Source organism: Alternaria postmessia (genome assembly GCF_024291825.1).
Source record: "Alternaria postmessia strain BMP 2775 chromosome Unknown scaffold_114, whole genome shotgun sequence".
NCBI lineage: Eukaryota > Fungi > Ascomycota > Dothideomycetes > Pleosporales > Pleosporaceae > Alternaria > Alternaria postmessia.
In genome coordinates, this window is record NW_026260187.1 from 37,523 (window position 1) to 63,303 (window position 25,781).

At 53.2% G+C, this 25,781-nt stretch overlaps 10 protein-coding genes across 10 annotated transcripts; 6 read left to right on the top strand and 4 right to left on the bottom strand.

Moving 5' to 3' along the window:
* Positions 1-42: 42 nt before the first annotated feature.
* On the top strand, positions 43-4,229 carry J4E82_010176 (uncharacterized protein; the record flags this gene model as incomplete). Its single annotated transcript, XM_051736392.1, has 2 exons — positions 43-2,715; positions 2,763-4,229. The coding sequence occupies 2 exons, from the start codon at positions 43-45 to the stop codon at positions 4,227-4,229; spliced, it is 4,140 nt and encodes a 1,379-aa protein (XP_051583845.1).
* Positions 4,230-4,746: 517 nt separating this feature from the next.
* On the top strand, positions 4,747-7,160 carry J4E82_010177 (uncharacterized protein; the record flags this gene model as incomplete). The annotated part of the gene is made up of 3 exons (XM_051736393.1): positions 4,747-4,753; positions 4,894-5,599; positions 5,684-7,160. The coding sequence occupies 3 exons, from the start codon at positions 4,747-4,749 to the stop codon at positions 7,158-7,160; spliced, it is 2,190 nt and encodes a 729-aa protein (XP_051583846.1).
* Positions 7,161-10,163: 3,003 nt separating this feature from the next.
* On the bottom strand, positions 10,164-10,739 carry J4E82_010178 (uncharacterized protein; the record flags this gene model as incomplete). The annotated part of the gene is made up of 1 exon (XM_051736394.1): positions 10,164-10,739. One exon carries the CDS (start codon positions 10,737-10,739, stop codon positions 10,164-10,166), a length of 576 nt encoding a protein of 191 aa, XP_051583847.1.
* Positions 10,740-11,283: 544 nt separating this feature from the next.
* J4E82_010179 (uncharacterized protein) lies at positions 11,284-11,609 on the top strand (the record flags this gene model as incomplete). The annotated part of the gene is made up of 3 exons (XM_051736395.1): positions 11,284-11,302; positions 11,350-11,501; positions 11,562-11,609. 3 exons carry the CDS (start codon positions 11,284-11,286, stop codon positions 11,607-11,609), a joined length of 219 nt encoding a protein of 72 aa, XP_051583848.1.
* A 103-nt stretch (positions 11,610-11,712) lies between these two features.
* On the bottom strand, positions 11,713-12,247 carry J4E82_010180 (uncharacterized protein; the record flags this gene model as incomplete). Its single annotated transcript, XM_051736396.1, has 3 exons — positions 11,713-11,835; positions 11,892-11,955; positions 12,027-12,247. 3 exons carry the CDS (start codon positions 12,245-12,247, stop codon positions 11,713-11,715), a joined length of 408 nt encoding a protein of 135 aa, XP_051583849.1.
* An 819-nt stretch (positions 12,248-13,066) lies between these two features.
* Positions 13,067-13,585, top strand: J4E82_010181 (uncharacterized protein; the record flags this gene model as incomplete). Its single annotated transcript, XM_051736397.1, has 2 exons — positions 13,067-13,201; positions 13,283-13,585. 2 exons carry the CDS (start codon positions 13,067-13,069, stop codon positions 13,583-13,585), a joined length of 438 nt encoding a protein of 145 aa, XP_051583850.1.
* Positions 13,586-13,874: 289 nt separating this feature from the next.
* On the top strand, positions 13,875-16,013 carry J4E82_010182 (uncharacterized protein; the record flags this gene model as incomplete). Its single annotated transcript, XM_051736398.1, has 1 exon — positions 13,875-16,013. One exon carries the CDS (start codon positions 13,875-13,877, stop codon positions 16,011-16,013), a length of 2,139 nt encoding a protein of 712 aa, XP_051583851.1.
* A 550-nt stretch (positions 16,014-16,563) lies between these two features.
* J4E82_010183 (uncharacterized protein) lies at positions 16,564-18,574 on the bottom strand (the record flags this gene model as incomplete). The annotated part of the gene is made up of 2 exons (XM_051736399.1): positions 16,564-18,344; positions 18,391-18,574. 2 exons carry the CDS (start codon positions 18,572-18,574, stop codon positions 16,564-16,566), a joined length of 1,965 nt encoding a protein of 654 aa, XP_051583852.1.
* Positions 18,575-20,496: 1,922 nt separating this feature from the next.
* J4E82_010184 (uncharacterized protein) lies at positions 20,497-23,809 on the top strand (the record flags this gene model as incomplete). Its single annotated transcript, XM_051736400.1, has 6 exons — positions 20,497-20,673; positions 20,726-21,228; positions 21,280-21,683; positions 21,907-22,332; positions 22,383-22,406; positions 22,554-23,809. 6 exons carry the CDS (start codon positions 20,497-20,499, stop codon positions 23,807-23,809), a joined length of 2,790 nt encoding a protein of 929 aa, XP_051583853.1.
* A 95-nt stretch (positions 23,810-23,904) lies between these two features.
* On the bottom strand, positions 23,905-24,903 carry J4E82_010185 (uncharacterized protein; the record flags this gene model as incomplete). The annotated part of the gene is made up of 1 exon (XM_051736401.1): positions 23,905-24,903. One exon carries the CDS (start codon positions 24,901-24,903, stop codon positions 23,905-23,907), a length of 999 nt encoding a protein of 332 aa, XP_051583854.1.
* Positions 24,904-25,781: the final 878 nt, after the last annotated feature.

A 25,781-nucleotide genomic window follows, 5' to 3' on the forward strand; every position in this document is an offset into this window, starting at 1 on the left:
TCGTACGCGATGCATAGACACGCCGTGTCCGAGACGGCCGGAATGGTGTCGTCGCGCTCGAGCAGGAGCCACAGCTTCAGCAGCGACAAGACACCCTCTCTGGCCTCATCCGTCACCTTCCAGATGCCCGCCACGGTCCGACCCGCACCTGCCTACATCGCCGCATCCGTGGCTTCACAGACCGTCACCGACCACCACAATGCGCAGCTGCGCGACCAAGACGCCGACACGGACGAGCTGCAAAACGCCATCTTTTCCGAACAGGCACTGGCCCTCCTCAATGCCTTCCTCGACCACCTGCTCTTCGCCTTCCTCTCGTCTGCGCGGTCGCCCGCCCTGGCTGCCATCCGACCCGCCGTGTCCGACGTGCTCAAGCCGCGACTGGCCCGCGACGCCATCGAGGCCGCGGATGAGGAGCTCCAGGGCCTCCTGGCGGGAGAAGACGATGAGGACATGTCCACGGAGCATGCCAAGCAAATGGACAGATGGGACGTGGAGAAGGTATGGAAGCGCACGCGTCTGCGCATCATGGTCTACACGCGCCTGGGCGAGCTCGAGGACGAGGACGAGGAGCGCTATGTGCAGCAGGAGCGCGGTCTGAGCATGGACGAAGACGAGGACGACGAGGCTGGTCTTGTCGCCTGGGCGTCGGCCATCTTCCTCACCTCGGTTGTTGAATACGTCGCTGAGCAGTTGCTGCTTGTCGCAGGCTCGGCTGCCTTTGCGCGCATGGCTGCGAGGATGAAGAAGCTCGCGCAGCAAGCCGACGACCATGCCGAGCAACAGCCCATCGAGCGGCTGGTCATTGAAGAGCCAGACGTAGAGAAGATTGCCCTCAACTCGGCCCTGGGCCGCCTCTGGAGAACGTGGAGGAAACGCGTGCGATCGCCTACTTCGCCCATCTCCCCTGGCCGAGGCGTCCATGCTGCTTCGAGCTACTCGAGCCTACACCACCGCAGAGCCAGTCGCGAGACCATCAACACCTTGCATAGCGAGCACGAGATCCGCGAGCACGAGACGCTGCCTGAGCATCCTCCTACCGAAACCGATATCGCCGCTAATATACCCCTTCCCATGCGCGACAACGATGTCAACGAGATCGAGGTGCCTGGCCTGGCGCCCCCATATGAAGATGAGGGGGAAAGAGAGGGCACGCAGACGCCTGTTCAGCGGCCGATGAGGCCGTCTAGTGTGCTTGTGCTGTCCCAGGGAGGATGGGGGGATGGGGGGAAGAAGGCGAGGCCCATGAGTATGCCGATGCGTCCTGCGGGAACTTTCATGCCATCTACGTACTATGGCTATGAAGAGCCTACGGGGGATGAAGAGGAACCTACGCATGATGGAGAAGAGTCTACACACGATACCAAGCGAGGAATCCCCTCCCAAGTGACCGAGGAAACCACACCACAGACCACACAAGAAACTACACTAGACAACATGTCTCAGCAACGCGATTTGGTAGACGGCCGGGAAGACGAGTCGCCTGAACCCGACGCCTCAATGGTAGCATTCGCAGCAGCTACGGGCATGGGTTTCCGTCGAAGCGCAATCGGACAATCAGCGACGAAGGAACCTGAAACTGAGCCGACCCGTCAGGTCACTGAGAGCGAACCAAAGGTCACACAACCGAAGAGGATGTCAGTAGGACCCTCACAGGAAGCTGATGAGCCTGAGACGCACGAGGTCACTACTGAGAGCCCTCAGGTCATGAGGTCCAAGAGGATGTCCATTGAGCGAGCCGGTAAACCTGGACTAGTCCGTACCTTTTCTACGCGCAGCTCGAGTCTCAAATCACCTGTTGGTACGCCGTTGGCTACACCGAAGGTGACTGGTAATGCTGAGGGACGGAGTTATCTTGACGATGATGAGGACGATGAGGAGCCAGAACATCGAGCTATTGGTGTGGCGAGGACGAGCGATAATGCCATTAGGTCCGCGTCGAATTCCCCTGGAGATTCACCTCACGAAAGGAATAAGAGGCCTGGGAGTGGAGGGTACGTTGAAATGCCGCCGAGAAATTTCACGCCGACGAGCCTCACGTATCGAAATACGCCTTCGCCTGATGGGAAACCTACGGTGCCGGAGCGTGCCATCGAACGCAAACAAGCCAACCGAAGATCACTCAACGGTGCGGAACTCGTGTTGGGCCCAGGGGTGGGTGGGGGAGGTGGAGGTCTCTCACGTCAGTCGCCTGGAGGAGAGGTGGTCGCCCCATACGACAGCCAAGGTCCTACGAGTGCACCCAGGAGACAAGAGGCTCGTTCAGTATCACGTGGTTCGTCGCTGCCAGCTTTGCAAGAAGTCGAGAGCAACACTACCCAGCACCGCGGCAAAACTCCTTCCATCCAGACCAGTCGCAGTGTGCGTACTGCCGACAGCCCCAGGCGTAGCCCTACGTCTGCGACTGACACATCCGAGAAACGACTACATCGCATGTCCGCGGACGATTCGACACGTCCAGCTGATAAGTCGTCCTCGGATAATTCTTCGTTGAAGCGTGGTGCTAGTACCTCTTCTTCTATTCGAAAAGGTGCTTATCCCATTACGTCCAGCGGACGAGACTCGAGCGCCAGCCATCGCTCCAGAGGTCTGAGTGCAAGTGGCTTGAGCGGACGTATGTCTGAGGAAGACCGAGCGCGCGAGTTCGATTCGCTGGTCAAGGGGCAGGACACGGTCAAGTTTACGTTGACGCCTGAAAGTGTACGAACTACTAATGTAAGCCGCCATTCTCTTTCCATCCTACATACACTAACATGCGGTAGGAGTCCCCCGTCTTGAAGAAGACGGAACCACGCAAATCTTCAGCCTCTTCTGCCTCCGTGACAGTCTACCCTCGGACCGACGCCTCTGACAAAAGCTTTGGCACAGCCAACCTGCCCAACACTACAGCACCAAGGGCAAAAGGACCGACCACTGCCTCTTCTCACAAACCCTCACCCAGCCGTAAGGTAGTCACCAGACCTCTCGCTCGAGACCCCAAGATCGAGTCGGAATCCATGCGCGACTTTGCAGACTTTATCCGTTCCACTGGTCCCTCCCCTGGCCAAGAGAAGCCCATCCAGCCCTTTGTCAACATTAGCAATAACGGCCAGAAATCAGGCAACCATTCGACTTCCTCTCTCGGACGCAAGATGTCAACTTCCAGGCAATCTGGTAATGCGAACAATACTCCAGCTACGCGCACGCGACCCAACATGGAACCCCGCTCTCCAGCTGGCCTGTCTACAGGAAACGGTGACTTGATCGATTTTATCAGACAGGGCCCGCCAGACGCAAACCACAAACAACCAAGGATACCGAAGAATATCGCCCCGTTCCGGACGACTGTTGATAGCGACACTTTTGATACTATGCTCGGGGGACATGGAGGCGTGGAGAGTGCTTATGAGTCCAGGGCTGACAGGACCACGGAAAGAAATGTAGCGGAGTCAGCGTATGGCTCTGCGGCTAGTACGCTTGAGAGCAAGGACAGCACGGCGACGATTAATAGCCGGACTGGTCTTATCCCGAGTCCTAGTGTGGTTCAGCCTGCGTATTCGGGAGGGCCGGGGCAACTCAGCGGCAGCATGTCCGGCGGGGGAGATGCAATGGAGGGCATCACCAAGACGAGACGGCGTATCAAGGATCCGTACGCCATTGATTTGAGCGACGAAGACGACGATGAGGACGACGACGAGGACGAAGACCAACTCACGGCGCTGCCTACGCCCACTGGGAACCACCAACCCGAACGACAACTGCTGCAACAACAACCAGCACAAAGACAAGCGGCTCCTCCTCGGCAGAGGGAGGAGAGCCTAATGGACTTTTTAAACGGCATGGATCCCCCTGGAGGCGCGTCGTCGGCTAAACCCCAGCCTTTCCTGCTTAGTGAAGAGACTATTGCTGCGGCGAGGGCGAGGGCGGCTGCAGGCCAAAATGGTTCCAATCCCTCGTCTTCTAACTTGCCTGCTTCTCGCAATGGTAATGGTACTGCACCATCTCCTTCAACGAATAAACCTAGGCTGCAAGCCCGTGCCCCTGCTGTTGTGGGAGATGCAAGGACGGGTATGGGCGCTATGGGTGGCGGTGGCAGTAGGACTGCGACGTCTGACTTAGCGGATTTCTTGAAGAATTCGGGCCCGCCTGAGCCCGTGGTGCAAACGAGGAGGGAAGAGGTGCCGGAGAAGAAGAAGAGGTTTTGGCAGAGGGGGAAGAGTAGTGGGAAGACTTATGGGGATTTGCCGTAGTTGTGTTTTGTCGTCCCGCCCCGCCCCGCCCCCTCCCCCCGCTTGGTCTTGTTGGGGTGGTGGGAGATGAGAAAGGGAAGAGGGGGAGAGACGCAGATGGAAGGATGGGACGGTTAGGGGGGTTGGGTGGTTCTTTATCTTTCTTGGATACCCGGGTTTTGGTTTTTTTCTTTTTTGGATATACGGTTTAGGGGTGTTGGTTGTGTGTTATAGGTTCATGTTTGGTGGGCCCCGAAGGCTTATAGGAACTTTTAATGAATCATGTTGTTTTTGATTATGGATGAGAATTGAAGTTTGGTGTGTGAATTATGGTGTGTGTGCGTGTGGGGTGACAAGGTAAATGCTTACTTGTATGAATGAGAAGCTAGACTCTTTTTCTTTTGAACTTGTTACTTTGTCGTACGGGTAGGTGCGGATATCGTAGACAGGACAGTTGGGAGAGTACACGTTGCGCTGTTTGTAGCATTCTGGCTCAGCTTATGCGGGGAGGTTATCGTTACGGCGTTAACGTAAAGCCATGCGGTGTATTTCGGGGGAATTTGTAGTCGTGCCGGACGCATTTTACATTGATTGCGCCTGCTTACCCCAAGTATCCGCGAGCGACACACCACGTCGGCTAATCCAAATGGGGAAAAAATGTCATCGAGCAAGACTCGAATAACAGTAAACTTGGACAAGAGCACGGGACGTGATACTTTGCGCTTCAAGTACAAAAGGGTGCCTCGTCTGCCCGTCTCAAATACTCACCTCTCGTTGAGTTTATCTTACCAACAGCAAGTCTTCTTCTGGCAACCTCTCTCTCTCTCTCTCTCGATCACACCTCTGCATCGTTACTTCATTATGCGAATCGTGAGCCCTTGGGAAGCGGTCTCCCACCTCGGCAGCATCCTGCTCGTCGCCAGCACTGTCTCTGCGTTGGCAGCAACGGCCAACTCAGTCGACACTTACGACTATGTGGTAGTCGGCTCCGGACCGGGAGGAGGCCCACTGGCCGCCAATCTCGCACGCTCTGGATTCAAGACTCTCTTGCTCGAAGCCGGTGACGACGACAGTGCTGCCATGATTACAAACGCTATTGCGTTGACAAACACGGCAGATACTACGGCCCTCACTTGGACGTATTGGGTTCGTCATTACGACGATGTCGAGTTGACGAAAAGGTACCGCCATCTTACTTGGAGGCTGCCAGATGGAAAGTTGTGGGTTGGTCCGGGCAGCGAGGCGCCTGCAGGAGCGGAGATTGTTGGTATCCAGTATCCTCGCGGCGCTACACTTGGAGGATCGTCCATTGTTAATTCTGCCCTGACTGTCCTTCCTGCCGATAGCGATTGGGACTATATCAAGAACCTTACCGGAGATGAGTCATGGAAGTACGGTATCCCCGATCCTGTTTTTTATCATTTCCATTCTTTGCTCTTCAGAGGACACGGATAAGCTAACGAACAAAACCGTAGTGCTACCCACATGGGGGAATTGTTCATCAAGTTGGAAAAGAATCAATACCGCCCACGTGGTACACCAGGCCACGGCTTCGATGGGTATCTTGAAACGATTTTGGGCAACGGAACCGTTTTTCTCTCTTCACCCCAAGCAACTGCAATTCTCAAGGCCATGGCTGCCGAGGCGGGCCAAGATCCAGAGGACCTGGAAGAGATCCTAAATATTGACCCTAATCAAATCTTGAATCCCGACCGAGACCAGATTACAGGGCTTACGGGATTGCCCCAACACGCCAATGCCACCTGGGCCCGCTACAGCTCCAGGAACCGAGTCCTCGATACCTTGCGCGCCGTGGACGAGAAAGGCGACAAGAAATACCCCCTCGAGGTCCGCCTCAACTCCTACGCTACGAAAGTCCTGTTCGACAAGCCTCAAGAAGGCTCATTGCCTCGCGCCATTGGCGTCCAATACCTGCAAGGCAAAAGCGCTTTTCAGGGCGACCTCCGCTATAATCCGGCAGCCAAGAAGCCCTCACGCCGGGTTCTTGCTCGAAAAGAAGTCATTCTCAGTGGTGGATCTTTTGGTACACCTCAGCTGCTGTTACTCAGCGGTATTGGACCGGCAGCAGACCTGCAAGCCCTGAACATTCCCGTCATCGCCGACCGACCAGGTGTCGGCCGCAACATGCAAGACCACAACGAAATCGCCGTCATCGGCCACGGCGCCCAGACATTCGATTACTCCGCTGCTCCTGGCGGTCCTCGCTCGCAATGCACCTACGGGGCTCCAAGCGGCGACCCCTGTCTTGCACTTTACCTCCGCGGCCAGGGCCCCTACGTCCAGCCCAGTCTGACCCAACTCGCCTTCCTCAAAACCAACCACACCACAAACGACGAGCGCGACATTGCCATCTTCCCCGGTTCCTTTGGCTTTCGCGGCTTCTGGCCCCGCAACACGGGACAGTCGTGGGATGACCCCCCAACGACCTGGGGCATGCACAGCGTCCATATTCACGGCAATAGCACGGCTGGCTACCTCAAACTGCGCTCGGCTGATCCGACCGTGACGCCTGAAATCAACTTTCGACACTTCAATGGTACAGGCGCTGCGGGCGACATTGCTGCTATCAAGGAGTTCCTCGCTTGGGGTCGTCGTGCGTTTAACCGCGTACAAGCACCTTTTGCGCCTTACAATGTCTCTTGGCCGCCTTGCGCAGGCACGGTCGGTGCCGACGGAAGCTGCTCCATCGCCGGCAGTGACGAAGACTTTATCCGCGAGAATATCTTTGGGCACCACGTTATCGGTACGTGTTCCATTGGTCCCGGCTCTGATGTGAATGCAGTCTTGGATTCAAAGTTTCGTGTCCGTGGTGTTTCTGGCTTGCGGGTCGTCGATGCTAGTGCGTTTCCGAGGTCTCCTGGAGCTTTTCCGGTTGCTGGTGTCTATATTCTGAGCGAGAAGGCGTCGGAGAGTATTCTAGAGGGCCGGTAGTAGCTGTGTGCGGTGTCTTTTTGTCGGGCCTGGTTGCTGCTCGTTAGCTACGGTGAGGACCCGGCGTACAAAGGCCTTCTCGGGTCTGACGCAAGGTAATCCCTAGTATGTAGTCTGTGGACTAGCTATTGTAGCTTGATGCTAGTTGGTCTTGAGTGTTTTTTCTAAACGTGGGTTGTGGTTGCTCACTTTTGTACATACCACGTTGTTGGATAAGTTGAGCAAGCACTCGAAACATTGATGTTACCACACGAACCACCTTACTCAGCTAGCGTAGCACGTGATCTTGCTGAGGTCGTTAGTTTGATCCATAACACAAGTATATGGGCAACGTAGTCCCGAGTTGTGATGATATCAATAAGATTTTCTGTAGCTCTACAGCTTTCCATCTCCAGGTAGCTGTCGTGCTGCTGTCTAAGCATCGAATGAACGCGGGCATCAAACGCACGGACACGGAAGCTCAGTCGAACTTAACTCGCAGCGCGCCTCATCCGCTGCGATACTACTTTTTACTCGGCGGACAGTACAAGTCTATTGCCTGAAGCACGCTCTCACAAACTCCTAACACATGCTTCAAAATTGACAAAAGATTTGCGCGCTCTCACTCTCTCACAGCCATGCTGAGCCTAGTTTGAAGCTCCCTCATAACCTTGTTAGCTAACCACGGAATACCTTTCGTTGCATCTTCCTCTTGTCCGCACGTCTCAGGCGTTTACTGCCCTTTTGCCTAGTTAGGTAGCGTTACATGGAATTTGTATTTGACGCAGCTGTGTCATCGAGGTGGCAGTCTACACATTACCAATCGTCATCATCAGAGCTGTCTGTCGATGTCGTCATCCCGCCGCTGCACGCGTTACCGAAAGCGGAAAGGCACGATGCCATCCAAGAATCAAGAACCTGGGTCACCTGCGTAAGCTGACATGTCGCTGAATAACTGTTTTTGACGTTGTGGCTACACACACGCCTGGAATGCGAAAGCCATTCGCAATGGACATGACGCGCCATAGACCTGGCGTTCTTGCAGCTGGTTTGGGGGTTTTTTTTAATGTCGGCTGGGCTGAGATGTTGAGATGCTTTCGATTCGTATCCATGGCTGTGGATTACGTTAACTCATAAACAACGGCCGTTGCCTGGCTTAGGAATGTTGACATATCGAGATGCGCGGCGAAGTTGAATGGGTGATTTGATCATTCTTTGTTAAACATGGCAAAATATACTTACGTGCTGGCAAGCATCCATCCATTCGCCCTAGGTACCATTCATCCCTGTCACGACGGGCGCTAGTACTGTATCGGCCGCTCGTTTGCTAGCACAGACAGGCTTGTTACTTGGAGTAATGGGACCAAATACCATCTTGCCATACATGTTCCCGATCCGTGAACCACGCGGCGTTCTGTAGACTCGCTAAAATCATGCAGGTATTCTTTTCTTTTCCTTGCTTCTTCCAAGGTTCTTTTCGCAGTATTGAGGAAGAGTAAGACATGTCTAATCAACTTTTACCCCAGAACTATGGCAGAGAAGGAGGCGAGGATCAAGGCAAGAGAGCCGAGATACTATCGGTTGGTCAGCTAGAGGTAATGAGAAACAAGCAAGAGAAGTGCTGGTAGGATGTTGTGGTTACATGCTGATTACGAGCACGCTGTATGGGAAGGCGACAATGATTTGCAATGTGCGCCGCTGGGTAGTGTGGTAGCAGATGGCGAGACGTTTGGTATTGTGCGGTGCGATATGGGATGATATAAGAGCAAGAGTTGTATAATGTCAAGGGTGGGCAAAAGATTAATGCCATTGTAACTCGGGCGGTGAATAACAAGAAGACATCTTGTAGTTCAGGACATTCTCTTATTCAAGTCGTCAAAGCGTTATACATAACTAAACATACCGCTATTCGTCTTGATAAACCGTCACGTCCAAGTCATGTCTACCGCTCCTGTCCTTTATATCGGTAAGTCGACTTTTCATCCCTCCCTGAACCCCCATCGCTCTCTCCCTTCTTCCCCGCCTCTTCCCCGCGTCTCTCCGGCCATGACGACTTGCTGACGGTATCAGTATGCTGCACCGAATCTACCTCCGGCACTGTTCTTGATCCAGCCCGGTACATGAACACGACCAACCCACATACCACAATCCTCAAAACAGATGGTGCACGTGCAACAGCCGGAGACCAAACCATCAGTCGCATCTACTATGCCGACCAAGCAAAGCCGCTGGGTATGATTGTTGTATTGGGACACGCCGGTACGTAGGTCCGTATTCGTGTATGCTAACGACAAAACCTTGGAGCAAGACCGCAACACGTTTTGTGTAGCACAAGCGAAAGTGAATGCGAATACACGAATTCCAAGCTGACTTTTCTCTACCAAAAGGTTGTACATTGGCACCTGGAGACGTCGAGGGCACAATTGGATCTAGTGTCCAAGCCCTGAGAGCAAGCCATCACGTACGCAATGCCATACCTACCATGGGCTACGTACTTGATCTGTACGCCAGTGCTCCAGGTGGACCAGCCACGGGCGCCAATATGAGAGAGGTTCAGTATGTTTTGAAACTCTCATGTCCCATCTTCTGCTGCGCGTTGTTGTTGTGCAACAAACCCAATGTAGGAACGTAGGGCTGACAAGACGTGCAGCATACCGAACGCCTCTGCTCCAGCATCATCGGCATCGACACAGCAACAGAGTTCGAGTCAGCAACAGCAACAGGGTATGGGTCCGTTTTGGAGTTGAATGGGTGTCTCGGACGACCAGGCTCTTTCTCTGTTATCATTCTTCTTTCATATTTTCCTCATGCATGTCCCTCTTTGATGTGTCTCTTTCTTTAAGGTAGAGCTGAACCGTGTCAACCAGGAAGACGCATGAACAATGAATAGTAATAGAAAACCAGGGGGTGTGGTGTCGATATTACTATTCACAATGACCGACATACACTACTAGCGCAGCGTCCCTGGTCGTGTCTCGGCACTTCGCTCACGTTACCATCTAGTCCCTATAACCGATCTGTGCCTCATGCCCTCGCCCTAGATTCTGCCTCTGTCTGCATGGCCTCTTCTCCCGTGCTGAGAGTGGAAGCCGTGCGCTCTGCTGCAGTGTACTGTGGTGGCGGTTGTTCACCCACCGTCTCTCGCCGAACAGTCTCGTCCATCTGTAGAGTCTGAAGAGATATCGCAACCACTGCCTCTGTCTCTTCTACTTTGGGCTGGTAGGGTGGTGGCGCTTCTCCGTTCTCGTTCAGCCCGTCCTCGACATGTACATCGACATTGGGCACATGCTCGTTCAGACCCTCAGGTTGCCTTGCAATAACAGAATCATTAATCCCATATGTCCCACGCACGAGACTGCGAATGCGAGGCCATCCTTCGACATACCTCGCTTCTGTCTGCTGATAGTTCTGACGCTGTGTGGCTCTGTGTCGGTATATGTGAAAGCAGACTAGAGCGACGAGTGTAACGGGTACACCGAGGAAGAGGAGGTAGTAGTTGAATGAAATGTGCTCGATGGAGGGGGCGTCTTCGCCGCTGGGGACGGTTGGTGATATGCTTGTTGAAGACGGCGTTTCGATGGGCACATTGAGGTAAGCCATTGTCACAGGTGATTAGACTACAGCGAGTGTAGTAGAGGTCTCTGGTGAGGATAACGATGCATTCGTAGGAGTGCTACGGTAGTGATGCGCACACGATACTGCGAGGGTGGTGATTAGGGCATTGGCAAGGCGATTCGAGAAGGGCCAGACAAGATGGGCGTTGTAAATATTGACCGCAAGGAACCTGCCATTCTTGCACATCTTGCAGGGCAAGTGCCCAAGAGCTGTTTGCCTCAAGTCGCGCCTGCTATAATGTACATTGGGTTGGAGCACGAGGCCTGCGATTGAAGCTTCAAAAGCATTTTGAACGATGACAGTGACTGTGGATAATCTGAGTACAGTCCTGTTACTCGAGACAAATATGAAATGCCGAGATGTCGAAGTGGTGATTACTCTTCCTTGAAGGATAGCGGAGGCATCGGGACCTAGCGTGCTTACGGCACAATTCCGCCAAGCAATCGCGTCAGCGAGGTCGCACCCTGTTGTCCAACCCTCCTCTACCTATCCACCAACACCCCGCAGACATTCTGTCAGAGACTCCGAGATGGTCAAAGCAATCAGAGGTACATTCCCTGCTTCCGTCCCCCCTCCACCATGTTGACCATCGCAGGCACGCTCGTCAAGTGCGACGCATCCATCAAAGCCATGCTGGTCGACATTGACAGCAAGAACAACAACGAATATATCATCGAAGAACTCGACGAGGAGCACATACTAGTCAAGGAAACGCGTATCAACGAGCTCAAAGCGCGTCTGAATCAGGTGCGCTTCACAAACATGCCACGACATCACGGCTCAACGCTGACACAAATCACACCACAGATGATGAGGGAGCGCCTGAAGGAGCCAGAGAGTTCAGACTCCGAGTAGAAGTTTGAGCAACCCACTTGATTGCAAGTCTCGTTGCGAGCAACTCTAATGCCGACTACCGTTCTCCGTCCTCTCTTGCTTACGAGCACCCGAATCGAACCGTTTACATGGCCGATTTCTGCGCCGCGCCTTCTTGCGTGCCGACCCACTTCGGCCTGTGGTCTACAAACAACTCGGCGTCCATCTTAAGGTTGTCGAGGATCTTGGTGTCGTCTAGGGTTCCCACCTTTACACACGTTAGCAAAGGCCGGGCGGATACCACCCGGCTTGGGACAAGCATACCTTGACGATGCGTTTGCCGGCAAACGAGGGACCCTGACGCCACATGGTCGAGCCACAGTCGCCGCTGCACAAAATTGGTCAGGACATTTGTTCGCTACATTGCCATTACGATAGCGAATGAGGATTTCTACATACCAGAAGTTGGAAGTGATCTCATTTCCACTGTCGCCCTTGACTGTGTGTTGCTTTGGCGTTCCCTTGGTGACCTTGAAGCCATCTTCTGGGTAGACGGCGTTGGTGCTGTAAGCCGAACCGGTGATTTTGCGGCAGTCGAGACAGTGGCATAAGATACTGCCTCCACTTTCACCGGACACCTCATAGCGGACCGCGCCGCAGTAGCATCCTCCAGAGGCCATTTTGGTAGAGATTGTCGTGGGTTCAGAGTGGAAAGAGAAGTTATTAGAGTTGTCTAGTTGCTGGGGCTGAGAGGACAAGAGTTGTGTTTGAATGTTAGGGTGTTGGCGACATGTACACCTCGGGCTTTATACACGACTGTCTACCCCGCTGTATGCGATCGCCAACTCGCCAGCTTGGTTGACGTGTAGCGCCCTACGGCATCCCACTCGGCAGGGTCTCCACCACTACTACTCTAGTGCCGAGGCCTTACCTCAGCGACGGCATCCCGCCGACGCATCACGGATAGAGGGAAGCTATCCGCTTACGCAGGATACATGGACTTACCGGCACAGGCAATCCGTTCTGGGTCGGAATTTGGCACTACACTTGGAAAACAGAGGGGAAATTCCAAATCAAAGCATTTGCTGCGGACCGAATAAGCAGTAAACCAAGCATATCGCATGATTTGCGCCTGGTGAGCCAGTGTCGTGCAGTACAAGAATCGATCAAGCTTTGAAATCTGCGCCCAGAACTATCGTCGTGATGCATTTCTTCAGTCTGTCTAAAGCGCATACTCGACTTGTCGCACGACCATGACGCGCAGCCACACCTACCTGGGTGAGTTTTGCGGAGCGGGGTTTTCCCAATCCGGCTACCGCATAGCGCAGCACGTGAACTCGGGACAATTTGGTGTTTGCGCGCGCGCGCACCTTGTCCCTCACCCATGCGCGCCAACTATGTGATGGAATGTGCTGTCGCGCTTCGATTACCACTGGGCATTGATGAGTGCAGCTTGCCGTCTATCTAAATCTACGTACACAGCGCATCCCAACACAATCATGGCGAACAACAGCGCCGCACCAAACGTCTGGACGCAGATGAACTACGTCCCTCCCCGCGGACAATGTAATCATAAGCCTTCTCTCCTCGCGGCCAAATGTCCGTGTTTGAGGTTCATGTTGCATCCGCTCAAGGTGAGTCATGAAATCGTCTCTTGCCACGCCTGAGGGCACATGCCGCCAGCACACATAGCTAATAGTCATGTTACGCTATAGTCATCATCGTCGTATGAATGCGATGGCTGCGGACACCACGCATCTTTCCACACAATGGAGAATAAAGTCGAAGACGAAATAAGGAAGCGGTGGGAGGTTGAAGCGGCGGAGCGGAGAAAGGAAGAAGAGGAGGGTGGGAAGCAGAGGCCAAAGAAGAGGGTGAGGGCTATCGAATATACCAACGACGATGGCGAGTTTGTGCTCGGGTCGAAGAAGAAGACAACGGGGAGGGCTGCGGCTACTCGGGCGAAGAGCAGGATCATTGAGATTGGGGAGGAAGATGGGGTTGTGGAGTTGGATTGAAAGACGCTATGATACCCCCTGCGACACTGTTTGCATTCTGTTCAATACAATTACATGAGGAAGCTTCAAGTTGTGGTGCCGCCGAAGACGGGCGCGGGTGTCTCGACTTGCTTGCGACGCCAAGACTAACAACCATGGGTGCGCTTCCTCTGTGGTGAACCCTTGCTCTACTTTTCCACCAACGCAACATGATAGCATAACGTCCACGGCCCGCCAGACCCTTTGAGGGTTCTTTAATGTATAAATAATACACACAACTACAGATAATACTCACGACCCATCGCCCACCATGGCAACCCCAACCCCCAAAGACAAGGAAACGCCCTCGAAAAACCTCAACGCCTTTTCCTCGCCCGCCCCGCGCAGTGTACCTCCCTCGGGCAACGTGAACATGATGTCGTACGATTCGCCCGCGGTGCTGAACATGCTCAACGACGTGGCCAGCTCAGGCATGGGCGGCGTCGGCATGGGCATCACCATGAGCGGGCTCGGCATGTCCAGCTTAGGCATGAGCGCGAGCGCCATGGGTCGCGCCGACGAGGCAGAACGAAGCCGGCGTCTACGCGCCATCATCGACCTCGTTGGCAAGAAGCCTGGCAGGGTCAGTGAGGAGGGTCTGCTGCAGCTGTGCAAGAGGATGGGCATACCGTGCGAGAAACACATGGACGAGGCAGGCACCTGGAGTCTGCTCATTGGCGACGAAGCCCTCTGTGACGTGACGTTCTACAACGACGAGATTGCGAGCGTCAATCTGCAAACCGGCCTGGACGAATCGAGACCCGATCTCCATTTCGGCACAACGGGGTCTGAGATACTCGTCCGGAGCTTGAAACCCCTGCCGGGCCAGAGCAAACTCAACGTCACGCTCGAGCGCTTCTCAGAGAGTCTAGAGAAGCTGCTTACGCTGGATAAATTGGGGTCAGCGCAGAACGGAGGGGTTAGCTGCTACAATGCGATTGCGGGGGTTTATACAAGTTTACGCAAGCTGTTTGAACACGAGAAAAAGGCGGAGCTCGCAAAAAGGACGCCCGACGAGCGCTTCAGGACACACAAAGCTGAGCGCGAGGTGCTGTGCAAGAAGAGCGGCCGCCCCAGACTCAACGGCGGATCTTGTCTGGGCTTGAGCCTCGAGTACTGGATGGACGGTCGAATGCAAATCGACCCGCCCGTGGAATCTGCAGCCTACCCCGAAGATGCAGACAAGAGCCACAACAAAATGTACTCCCTGACTATCGAGTGCGAAGCTTCGCCTTCGACTCTGTATACGCCCATCCGCATATCCGACGACTGGATCAGCGACCGCATCGACAAACCCACCGATACGCACGACGCGAACGCCACTCTAGATAACATACTCATGCACGCTTCGTCCTCTTCATCCCTAGACTGGCTCGACCCAAAACCAACGTACCTCGAACCAGCCCCCGAGCAAACTGCCGACCACGACGACCACGACGCAATGAACCTCGACTCGGCAGCGGGCCGCCTTCCCAACGTCCGCTTCGTCGCAAAGTTTAACCCCCCACTTGTCGTCCCTTTTGCCGTCCACATGCAGCTCTACCAGCTCGTCGGCATCGAGCCGCGCACTGACGACTTCCGTCCCGAGACTTTTGCAGGCCTGGCGCTCAGGCCTGGCGAGCTTGATCCGGGCATGTCTGGCACGACGGGTGATGTGACGCATGAGATTCGCAGTAGCCGACTTGTCTTGGTTCGGGATGATGGTGAGGAGGGACGGGAAAAGGATAGACGACATGATATGAGCCTCTTCATACCGAAGCTCGAGTATAGTCGCAAGTTGGAAAGCTTGCCTTTTAGCCATCCGAAACAGTTGGTGGAGATTTTGCCCGTGTTGAGACAGTATGCGCATATTACGAGTTTGCTTAAGACTTGTTTCTACGAAGCGATGGAGAAGAAGAAGAAGAAGAAGCAAGTGCCGACGCATAAATTGGGCCAGCATGAGCTCACACCACCACCCTTGCACAAGACAGATTTGCCGGGGTTGCAACTCGACGTCAATCTGAGTTATGCGCCGCCTGTGCCCCGGTTCACGCTGCATGTTCCTCATCCTTGTTCTGCTGTGGCGAAGGCGGCATGTTCATCTGAAAAGGAGAAGAAGAAGAAGAAGGGTAAAGACGCAGATGATGCTGCGATGATAGCGGACCTCTTGTCTCATCTCGATGAACCTACTACCTCTTCTTCATCTTCTTCTTCTCCGCCTCCTGCATACCACGCTCCCCTCGCGCTAGCAATCGATGTCCAGTCCAATGGCGAGTTGGTCCTTAGTGAACAGAATGTTGTTCTTGAGGAGGAAGATGACAAGGTGAAGAGGTTGGCGCGCGCACTGGATGTTGTTGATGATTTGGGCGTGTGGGCTGAGTGGTTGAGGTTGGAGGTTGGTAAGGAGGAGGAGAGGAAGAAGAGCGTTTAGGTGGCGTTTTTGAGGAAGCATGCGCCGTGGTTTTTGGGGGAGTTGGGGGAGTGATGGGGATGGGGGTGGGGGTTGTTAGGGGCATTGTGATTACGGCATTGTTCAAAAGAGGTTTGAGGTAGAGGGCTTATTGGTTATTGTGATTCAATGGGTGGAGATGAGCGATAGAAGTCGACGAGTCTCGCACCAAGGGCAATTCATGTCTTGCTCCTCTTGTTCTGTTTAGTCGTGGTAAAGATGCTCACTCTGGTTTTAATGGCTCTTGCAACGAGTGGAGTGGACTTACGGGACCGTAAATCTGCAACACGCATACGTGACTGGCCCTGCATCTCGTAAACTTGAGCTTCCTCGTCGGCACTCTTGCAGCTTTCAAGCAAGGACATGATAAAGGTATGACTAGCTGCGAGAACCTTGGCGGCAAGACGTAGAACAATGGGATAATTGCAAGTGACGTAGAAAAACAGAAGCATATGTATCACTGCAGTTCAATAAAGTTTCAACTCAAAATATAGTCAACGAAAGTGTGGTGTATTACATGGTACACTAAAACTCAAAATCTCCTACTCCCTCCAAACCGAAAGAGATTTCCAAGCCCCCCAAGGATGGAAGGCGCGCGACTGACAGTCGGGAGACTAAACGGGTTGAGAATGTTGAAAGCGTTTCTGGCCTTGATCAAATCGGCCGCCTTTTCCGCAACCGCGTACATGGTGGCTTGCAAGTGGGTAGCCGGAATCAAAGGAATGATACTAGCGTCTACGATACTAAGGCCCTTGACCCCATACACAGCGAGATCACTACCAACACAACCCCCATAAGCCTCGGGCATCATGGCACAGCTACCCGACATGTGTGCAAAAGACGCCTGCAGCGCCTTCTGATTGACAAGATCATCGATAATCTCGTCGTCAGTCTGTGCCTGCGACCCCGGTGTGAGTTCGACGGGAGAAAACTTGTTCAGCTCTGGATTCGCCCAGTGCCTGCGCGTCCAGCGCACCATTTCCACAATGATCTGGCGGTCGACGGGGTTCTGCAGCGAGTTGAATTGGACGACGGGGTTGCCGTATTTGTTGCTGGGATCGAGTGTGACGGTGCCGCGGGACAGGGGGCGTTGCAGCGAGCTGATGGCGAGACCAAAGGGGACCATGGGGAACTCGCCGACGGCGGCATCGGCGCTGCCGTGTAGATTGGCGATGAGGTCGCGTTGCTTGGTGAAGCCGCGGAGCAGAGAAGCGTCGTCGTAGACGGAGGGGAGGTAGCTGCGCGCATTTTGCGACTTTACGCTTGCAACAATGGAAGACCACTTGTCGGAGACGGTCTGTAGGCTGAGGAACGCTAAGCTGCTACCGTGCGCTTGGGTGAGAGGGCCGTTCCTACTCGTGTCGTACTCTGACCATACCGTGGCGTTGTATGTGGGGTTTGCTCCGCTGTAGATGCTTGGGAAGGAAAGATTCTGGAGGTCGAAGACCATGTTGGCGTTTGGGTGGTCTTGCATGTTTGCGCCGACGGCGGGCATGTCTTTCTTGACGGTGATGCCGGCAGCTTGGAGCACGTTTCTGGGACCAAGGCCGCTGAGTTGGAGTAGCTGGGGTGTGAAGATTGAGCCGGCAGCCATGATGACTTCGCGTTTTGCGTAGACTTGCTTGACCGAGCCATCTGAACGAGATTTGTACTGAACGCCGTTTGCCGTGTATCCTGTAAGCAGGCCTTTGTTGAACAGAATCTCGTTGACCGTCTGGCCGGTGATGAGAACGAGGTTCCTGCGGGTCTTGATTGGATCGTAGTATTCGTTCTTCGCGTGAGATCGGGTTTGCGTCTTGGGCCGCAGGGCAGTGGGTATCCAGAAAGCGCCCACCGCATTTCCAGAGGCATGTTCCTTTGGCAAGGGTACACCTTCACGCTTGTATGCTGCCCAAATGGTCTTCGTATCTTGGTACTCAAAGTTGGGGAAGGATGCTTGGATCGGACCGTTTGTACCATAGTAGGAGGCGTCATAGGTAGTGCCGAATTCTTTGACATTGGATGCCGTGGGTGGTGTAAAGGTGGTCGACTTCTTGAAGTAATATAACAAATTGTTGAAGTTCCAGCCACTGTTACCAAGTTGCTCCCAGGCATTATAGTCGGCGGCGGATGCTCGGTCAAAGGCCATACCGTTGACCACGGACCCACCCCCAACGACATTGCCTACCCAGACAGGGTGTGTGCCGCCTGTGTTAGTATCGTATGCCGACGTGATGTCGTACATTAGAGCCGAATTGATGCTGTTTGCAAAGCTAGGTACTTGTGTGGTTACATCGTCGACCATGAACCCATTCTCGATTACAAGCACGGTGCCTGACAGTGTTAGACTGTGCATCACATATGCGATTCCTGTACTTACGGCTCGAGTCTTCACTCAGGCGGTTAGCAACTGTTAGGCCAGTCAAACCGCCACCAACAACAATGTAATCGAAAGACTGTCCTCCAACATCTTGCTCGCCACTGTTACTACCTGGAGCGGATGGATCCAATATCCGTGGCACGAAAGACGCCAGGTAGAAGATGCCTGAAAGAAGGAGAGACATGTTAGAAATTATGGACAGAACGAGTGTATGAGCACCAAATGAATGGCGCAAGGGTGAGGGTCCAGGAAAGTGACGAAATGAAAGACTAAGGTTCGTCCAAGGTTTATACCTTCCTCGGAGCTCACGCAGTTCGCGGTCGGGCCACCCCTGAGTACGCGAAGCTATTAAAGCCTCTTCGCTTGCAAAGACCCGTTCTTCGGCAGAGCATAACACTCAAATGCTACCCGCTAGCCGTTGTATGCTTATAATGTCCTTTCCCAGTAAGCAATGCTCAAAGCTACCAGATCCTGTAGTGCTCGATATAGCCTGTTGCCCGGATTCTGGGTCGATGCCGCACGGAAACAAAAGCTGAGATCCGCAAACCTTGGTGGAAAGCATATTTTGGTAGTTGACCGATAGCGGCATGGCTTATGATCCTGTCACAAAGAACGCTTATCGACAGCCCTAGAGCTGCGGGCAGCGACATCAAGGCAGCATGGCTGCTGTGGCGCCGACTATCAGCCCCCGTTTGCAAAACCCACGTGCGTGATCGTGTGACGTGCGCCACGCGACTGTAATTGTGAGGAAGTTTCACCCTGCATGGTGCACTGCTTTATCGTGTGGTCCACATGGTAGAGAGGGCGAGACCGACGGTGTTGTGCTGGCGAAGCAACCACGGGAATGCAGGGGCCACGGCTGTCAAGCTGAACGAGCCGTGCTTCGGTAAAAATCTCCAACGTCGTCACCTTCCTCTCGCGCTCGGCCAAGTTGTCGTTAGATCGATATTTGACTTTGGTGTACGAGTGTTTAGGTTTGCAGCAGAGGGTCAATTATCTAGATTATCGATGGCGCACGGAGGTGGCCTGAACGAGTATAGCTCGTCTCTCCACCTGAACCCTAGCCTGACGACGGTTCAAAGCTGCCAACTTCTTTGACCTCCTTTGCACAGCAACCGTCGCGTAGCACCCTGCTCAATTGCGAAACTACTAGAATCATTGCGGTACCGAAGAGCGAGTAACAGAGCCGGCGCCTGTTATACCCGCTCGGCCCGCCTCTTGGATATTGTTAACATCTTGTCCAGGGGAATCTGCCTATCGAATTTTGTGATTCAGAAAGATCTTGTGAGGAGTACATTCTGCCCTGAAACATGGTAGATCTCAGCATATATTGCGTGCTGATTGACTGCGCCGCGGTGGCTATGGACGGAAGCCACAATACGCGACAAGACCGTTTCGAAGCTGAGGGCTAGATATTCACGCCGGCCTAGGCCAAAACCTCGTGCAACGGCGCGAACCACAACGCTTTAGTCTGTCCCACGACGGCTTACCGAGTGACAGATGTCGTGCTTCTCGCTTTGGCCATAACTTACGATAGGTTTAATACCGGCAATCTGGATTAGTGGTAATGCGATAGTTTGGTTGGGTTCGTTTCTAGAATGCCAGGTCGCAAGTGGCTATGGCAACTGTCCCGATCGTCGACGTATGGTTTCCAAGCCCCGGGAAACAGGAAAGTGAACTTGTTTGATCTACAGAGCCTTGCGGCTCGGCAGCTTACTGCAAGATGATCACTGGCGATCTGGACCATGGTGCCTTAGCAGGAACGTATCCTGACTAACGGCCTACCGCTATATGTGCGCTCGTGCGCAGCGCACTGTCGTGTGGATAAGCTTTAGACGCCTCCTGCATGCCTCGTCGCGTTTTGCGGGATTGGCTGAGTTTGACATCGGTCGGCCACTCCGCTGTATCTGGCTGGCCATCCGGAGGATATTAACAGAGCAAATATAACAGCACGTCCACCCGTCCCGTACTGTATACAAGAACCTGCATAACATTACAACGTGGGAGATCTGCAGGAGCTCAGTCCGAGGAGTACACCCCGCCCATTCCTCTCCATTGGACTCTTCGCCTTTCCTTGCCTCGTTCTTTTGCATTCTCGCACCCGCCATGGGTGTACCAACAACCCCGGAAGGACTTCCTTTGGACGATCGGTCCAATGCGCTCAAGATACCTATCATCACATTGATCATATTCAGCTCGGTATTCGTCTTGCTCCGCTTGGGCATTAATTGGAGGAATAGAAACTTCTTCCTACTGACAGACCATCTATTATGGACGGGTCAGGTAAGGCAGTAATCAAGCAAGGGTACTGGATAGTATACTAAACGATCTTCAGGTCATAGCCGTAGCCGGTGCGGCATGCTGCTACAGGATGGCAGAAGTCGGGGGCGGTAGGCATATCTGGGATCCCATGTTGACGCCTCGGAACCTGGAAACATATCTTTACTACCTATGGCTGGGTCAATTGCTCAATCTGTACGGAATGGCCTTGGTCAAGCTGAGTGTTTGCGCCTACATCTTCATGTTGGACTTTTCGAGAATATTTCGGATCATCATCTGGGCTTCGGTCGTGATCCATGTCCTCGTCAACGTTGTCTTTCCTACAGTCATTCTTTTCGGCGAATGCACACCATACACGAGGCATTGGGATGTCGCTGGAACCAAACCTGGTTCTTGCTGGAGTGCGACACCACGAGTCATATCTGGATACTCTGGCGCTGCAGTCAACATATTGACGGACTTGCTTTACACCATGGCCCCGCTCATCTATATTGCGAGGGTGCAGCTTCCCAAGCGAACCATCTGGGGTGTTCGCGCAGTGTTCTTGTGTGGTCTTATGTAAGTGTTCTCTTCGTTGCGCCTCTTACATGCATCATTAACGTCCTCCAGTACAACCACCATCTCCGCGATGAAACTCTACGAGATGAAATCCTTGAACGAATCACCAGACCCTACCTATTCGTCCGTCAATCTCAGCGTTTTCGCGATTGCCGAAGTCTTCGTTGGCGTTTTCACAGCGTGTCTTCCACCGCTCCGCAAGACGTTTGAGAACCTCCTCCGCAAGGTTCTTCCTACCAGTATCACCGGAGGATCTGGGAAGGGATCAAGGCAAAGTTACGCACTCCAAAACACCGGCCCTCAGATGAGTGGGAAGTCATCGAAGCGGAAGCATGATACGGATGATGATAGTGAGCTTGGCATACTACCAGACGGTGAGGTCGTCAGCGAGAGGAAGGGGTCTGATCAGCCGATCACCATTATGAAGACCACGCACGTGGAAGTGACGGCTGATAGTAAGAGCATAGCGTCGCGGCGGCATCACGACTGGGCTTAAACGCTTCGTCATAAACGAGCGTAAACAATAATGATAATGAATTAATGACTTGAAGAAGCGCCCAACCGCTCATGCCGTTGATACACTGCTGCACCGTTACGCAATAAGAACGGGTGGTTCTTTACCGATGGTGAACGGACATGTTCGCGCGATGATGATCTTCATTCGATGATCGGCAACAGGGGTATCCCGTCTAGCCGAGGTACATCGATCATTGATCAAGAAGCCTGATCCGCACCACCTTGACCTTGGCGCAACCTCCTTCATCAACATGTCGAAGCCATCACAACCATATCATCGTGATCTCCAGTTCCGTGGTTTCGTGGAAGGCCTCACCTACGTTGATAGCGACAGCCAAGCACAGTGCCACTATTTCGGAGGCGTTCCATATGCTCTCCCACCTGTTGGCCCCTTTCGCTTCCAGAAGCCACGCTCACTACCACCGTGCTATCGCTACGGAACGAAAGCGAACCCGGGGCGATATACAGGCGGATGCGGGCTTTGTCCACAGCCAGGGTCCAGTACGGAAGTTCTTAACGAACCTGCGTGGGACGAAGACTGCTTACAGGCCAATATTTGGATTCCAGCTGGTCAATCGCCAGCGGAAGGTATGTCCCTGACTCCATTCAGCTCGACCAATGATTGCTGACTCGGGGAGGTTGGCCGGTACTATTCTGGATTCGTAAGTAGTCGTTTTTAGCTCCGTCACCCTTTTAGTGCTTGGCATCGCCGTTTCAAGGCAAACAACTTTCTGGTTTATCTTCGGCGTACAATGTGGCGGGATATTAAGTTCACAACCACGTGGTAGATCAACGCTAAACATTACTAGATGGCGGGTTCCTGCAATGGGGTAGCCCGAACGGTCTCGACCTCCGTGCGCTATTTAGTGAATCCCCTACCCAGTGCGCCGTCGTCGCTCCCGCCTACCGTCTGAATGTATTCGGGTTTCTCGCTTCCCAGGATATTGTCGACTCATGCCCAGATTTTGGCGTCAATCTCGGCTTCTGGGATCAGCGCATGGCCCTGCAGTGGACGTATGAGAATATCAGCTACTTTGGCGGTAACGCCTCAAATATCACTATCGGCGGGTATTCGGCAGGGAGCCACTCAGTCTTTCATCAATTGTCGTATGATCTCGGATTGCCCGATGAGAAGGCAGTCGTAAAGAGAGCGTTAATGCTGTCGAACGGTCCAGGTATGCAGCCAAAGACTTTGACTGAGGCGCAGGATCAGTTCGACGAGCTATTGAAGACTTTGAATATCGAGTCAGACGCTTCGCCAGCTGACAAACTGGCGAGACTCCGCGCAATAAGCCCAAGGCAGGTTATAAAAGCAAGCAACAAGATCAAGCATCACCAGTTCCGTGCAGTTACAGATGGGTCGTTTGTGCGGCATGGTCTTCTGGAAGAGCTGTCGAACGGGGTCTATGCGAAACGTATGAAGCGTCGTAATGTGAAGCTTATCATCGGGGAATGCAGCGACGAGCATTTCGTCTACGGCCTTTGGCGACCTCCTAAGCCAGGGTATGAAAACATGCTCTACCGACTTGAAGCGGACTATCCTCGCGAAGCTTGTAAGGTGTTGATGTCGCATTATTTCCCCAATCGCAAGCTGCCGTCCAAATACACGAGCTGGCAGGCAGTTTTCGGTCATATCTACGCAGACGTGCAGATTCACGCATTGCGGCGTGGGATGGTAAATACGTTGGTAAAGCATGGCGCGGGAGATCTCATACATAGATACCGCATCGAGTGGCGCGCGCAATGTGTTGACAAAGAGCTGCCCGAGCACTTTGGTGCTAGTCACGGCTCCGACATGGCGATATGGTTCTGGGGCAATGGCAGCGACCTGAGTGAAGGAGAGAAGAACATCGCGTTGAAGACATTTCACGAACCGTTGAGCAGGTTTCTCAAAGGCGAAAAGATGGAATGGGGTACGCAGCATGCGATGCAATTGAGGACATTGAAGAGTGATGGAAACGTCGCTATCGAGGAAGACACAAGACTAGACGAGGGTTTGAAGCTGTGGAATGCGCTGAAGACAGTTGGCGCTACTGGCAGTCCCAAGAATATGGCAAAGCTATAAGGACGACTTAATTACGGCATACGGAGAAAGCCTGGTCCAGAGTTGACGTATTCACCAATTAGCCATACTATTTCATTTCCCTCCAGCAGGAAGACTCAAAGCTTCGGCGCGCTCCCTTCCTTCTCTATCTTAAACACTTTATCAGGATTCAAGACCCCCTTCGGATCCAACGCACTCTTGATACTTCTCATCATAGTCACACCATCATCCCCTACCTCTTCCGCCAACGCTTCCCTCAACTTAAGCCCAATCCCATGCTCTCCCGTGACTGTTCCTTCTAGGCTTAGTGCCAGCCTGGTTATCTCCATGATCACACTCATCGCAACCTCGTAGTGCTCCTGTGGACACACGATGCTAGAGTGAACATTGCCATCACCGATGTGGCCCACGTTGGCACAGAACCAAGATGCTTGATGGGCAGCTGAAGCCTGGGCGATAAGATCCTGCGTTCCAGCGACGAGGCTTGCAAGATTGGAAATTGGCACTGCGCAGTCACTATGCAAGAAGATATCTTTGGGGTTCTTCTTCATGGCGAGAAGAGCTGTGCCCATGCATTTGCGCGCTCCCCAAATGATATTCATCTCATCTTCTTGTTGCGTGGTCTCGACACTAGACGCGCCTTGGGTTTGACACAGCTCTTTCATCGTTGAAATTTGCTCTTGTACGATGTGCATTGATGGACCTGCAACCTTGAAGAATAGTGTTGGCACCTCTCTGAATGTCCGTTGTGGTGCCAGCCCTGAGACATTGACACTTTGCATCGTTGGTCCGTCGGCCAACTCCAGCGCTTCGAGTCGATGACCTAATTTCTGCAGGGAGACAACGACCCGAACGCCTTCTTGGAATGTACTGAAGTTTGCTAGTCCGACGTGAAGGTTCCGCGGCAGGGGCGAGAGACGCAGCACAACTTCCGTCACCAGCGCAAGCGTACCTTCTGATCCGATAAGGAGATGCGTGAGGTCATATCCAGCGGACGACTTTCGGGGTCGGTTATGCGTTTTTACGATGTTGCCGGAGGGAAGTACGCAAGTGAGAGATATGACGTTCTCTTTCATAGTGCCGTAGTGGTAGGCGTTCGTTCCGGAACAAGACATTGCTATCTTCTCTTCGGTTAACAACCCTTCTAGCTCATTTCGGTGAATTCATAGAAGAACATAGCGTATTAAACAACGACACTAGGACATACCATGCCTCCTATCTTGGCTCCTGGCGCAGGATCAACAGGAAAGAATAATCCTCGTTCTTTCAAACTATCGTTCAATTCCACCCACCCTAAGCCAGGCTGTACAACAGCATCTAAATCATCTTCATGAACTGCGATGATGCTCTTCATGCGCTCGAAGCTTATACACACTCCTCCCTTGGTAGCAGCGAGCGCGCCGCCGAAGCTCGTACCGCCGGAAAAGGGTGTCACGGCTATGCATCTATCATTGCATGCTTTTAGGATGACTGACGTTTCATGCGTAGTATGAGGGAAAAAGACGACTGAAGGCGTGTGGTCTGGGGGCGCGGGCGACCAGTTGGTATTGGCTTTACTATCCCGAATGGTAGGGTCGAGTGTATGCTCGATGTTGTGTCGACTTGCTTCTGAAAGCAGACTGTTGATATTGGCGAGACTATGATTGTAGGTATACATCGCGATAATATTGAAGACAGGATTTGGTCAGCTGGGCGATGCGCGAAGGTAACGGTGTTGCCGAGGCGGAATCACGGGTTCGGAATACATTCCGCCCACAGCGAACGCTCATCGCAACACGTTCGTACAACAAGCCTCGCAGATGGTAATTAAGCCATACTCACAATGGCGACGTATTTCGAGTTGATTGAGTACACTACCACTAGATGATGTCATAGTAGGAAAGGAGTTTTGGCGGCTAAAGTGGCTTTTGGCCCCCACGGTTAGTCACCCAGGCAGCCGAATAATCTCGTCCCCGTTCGAAGGACGAACTTTTGGCCTCAGACACCCATCATC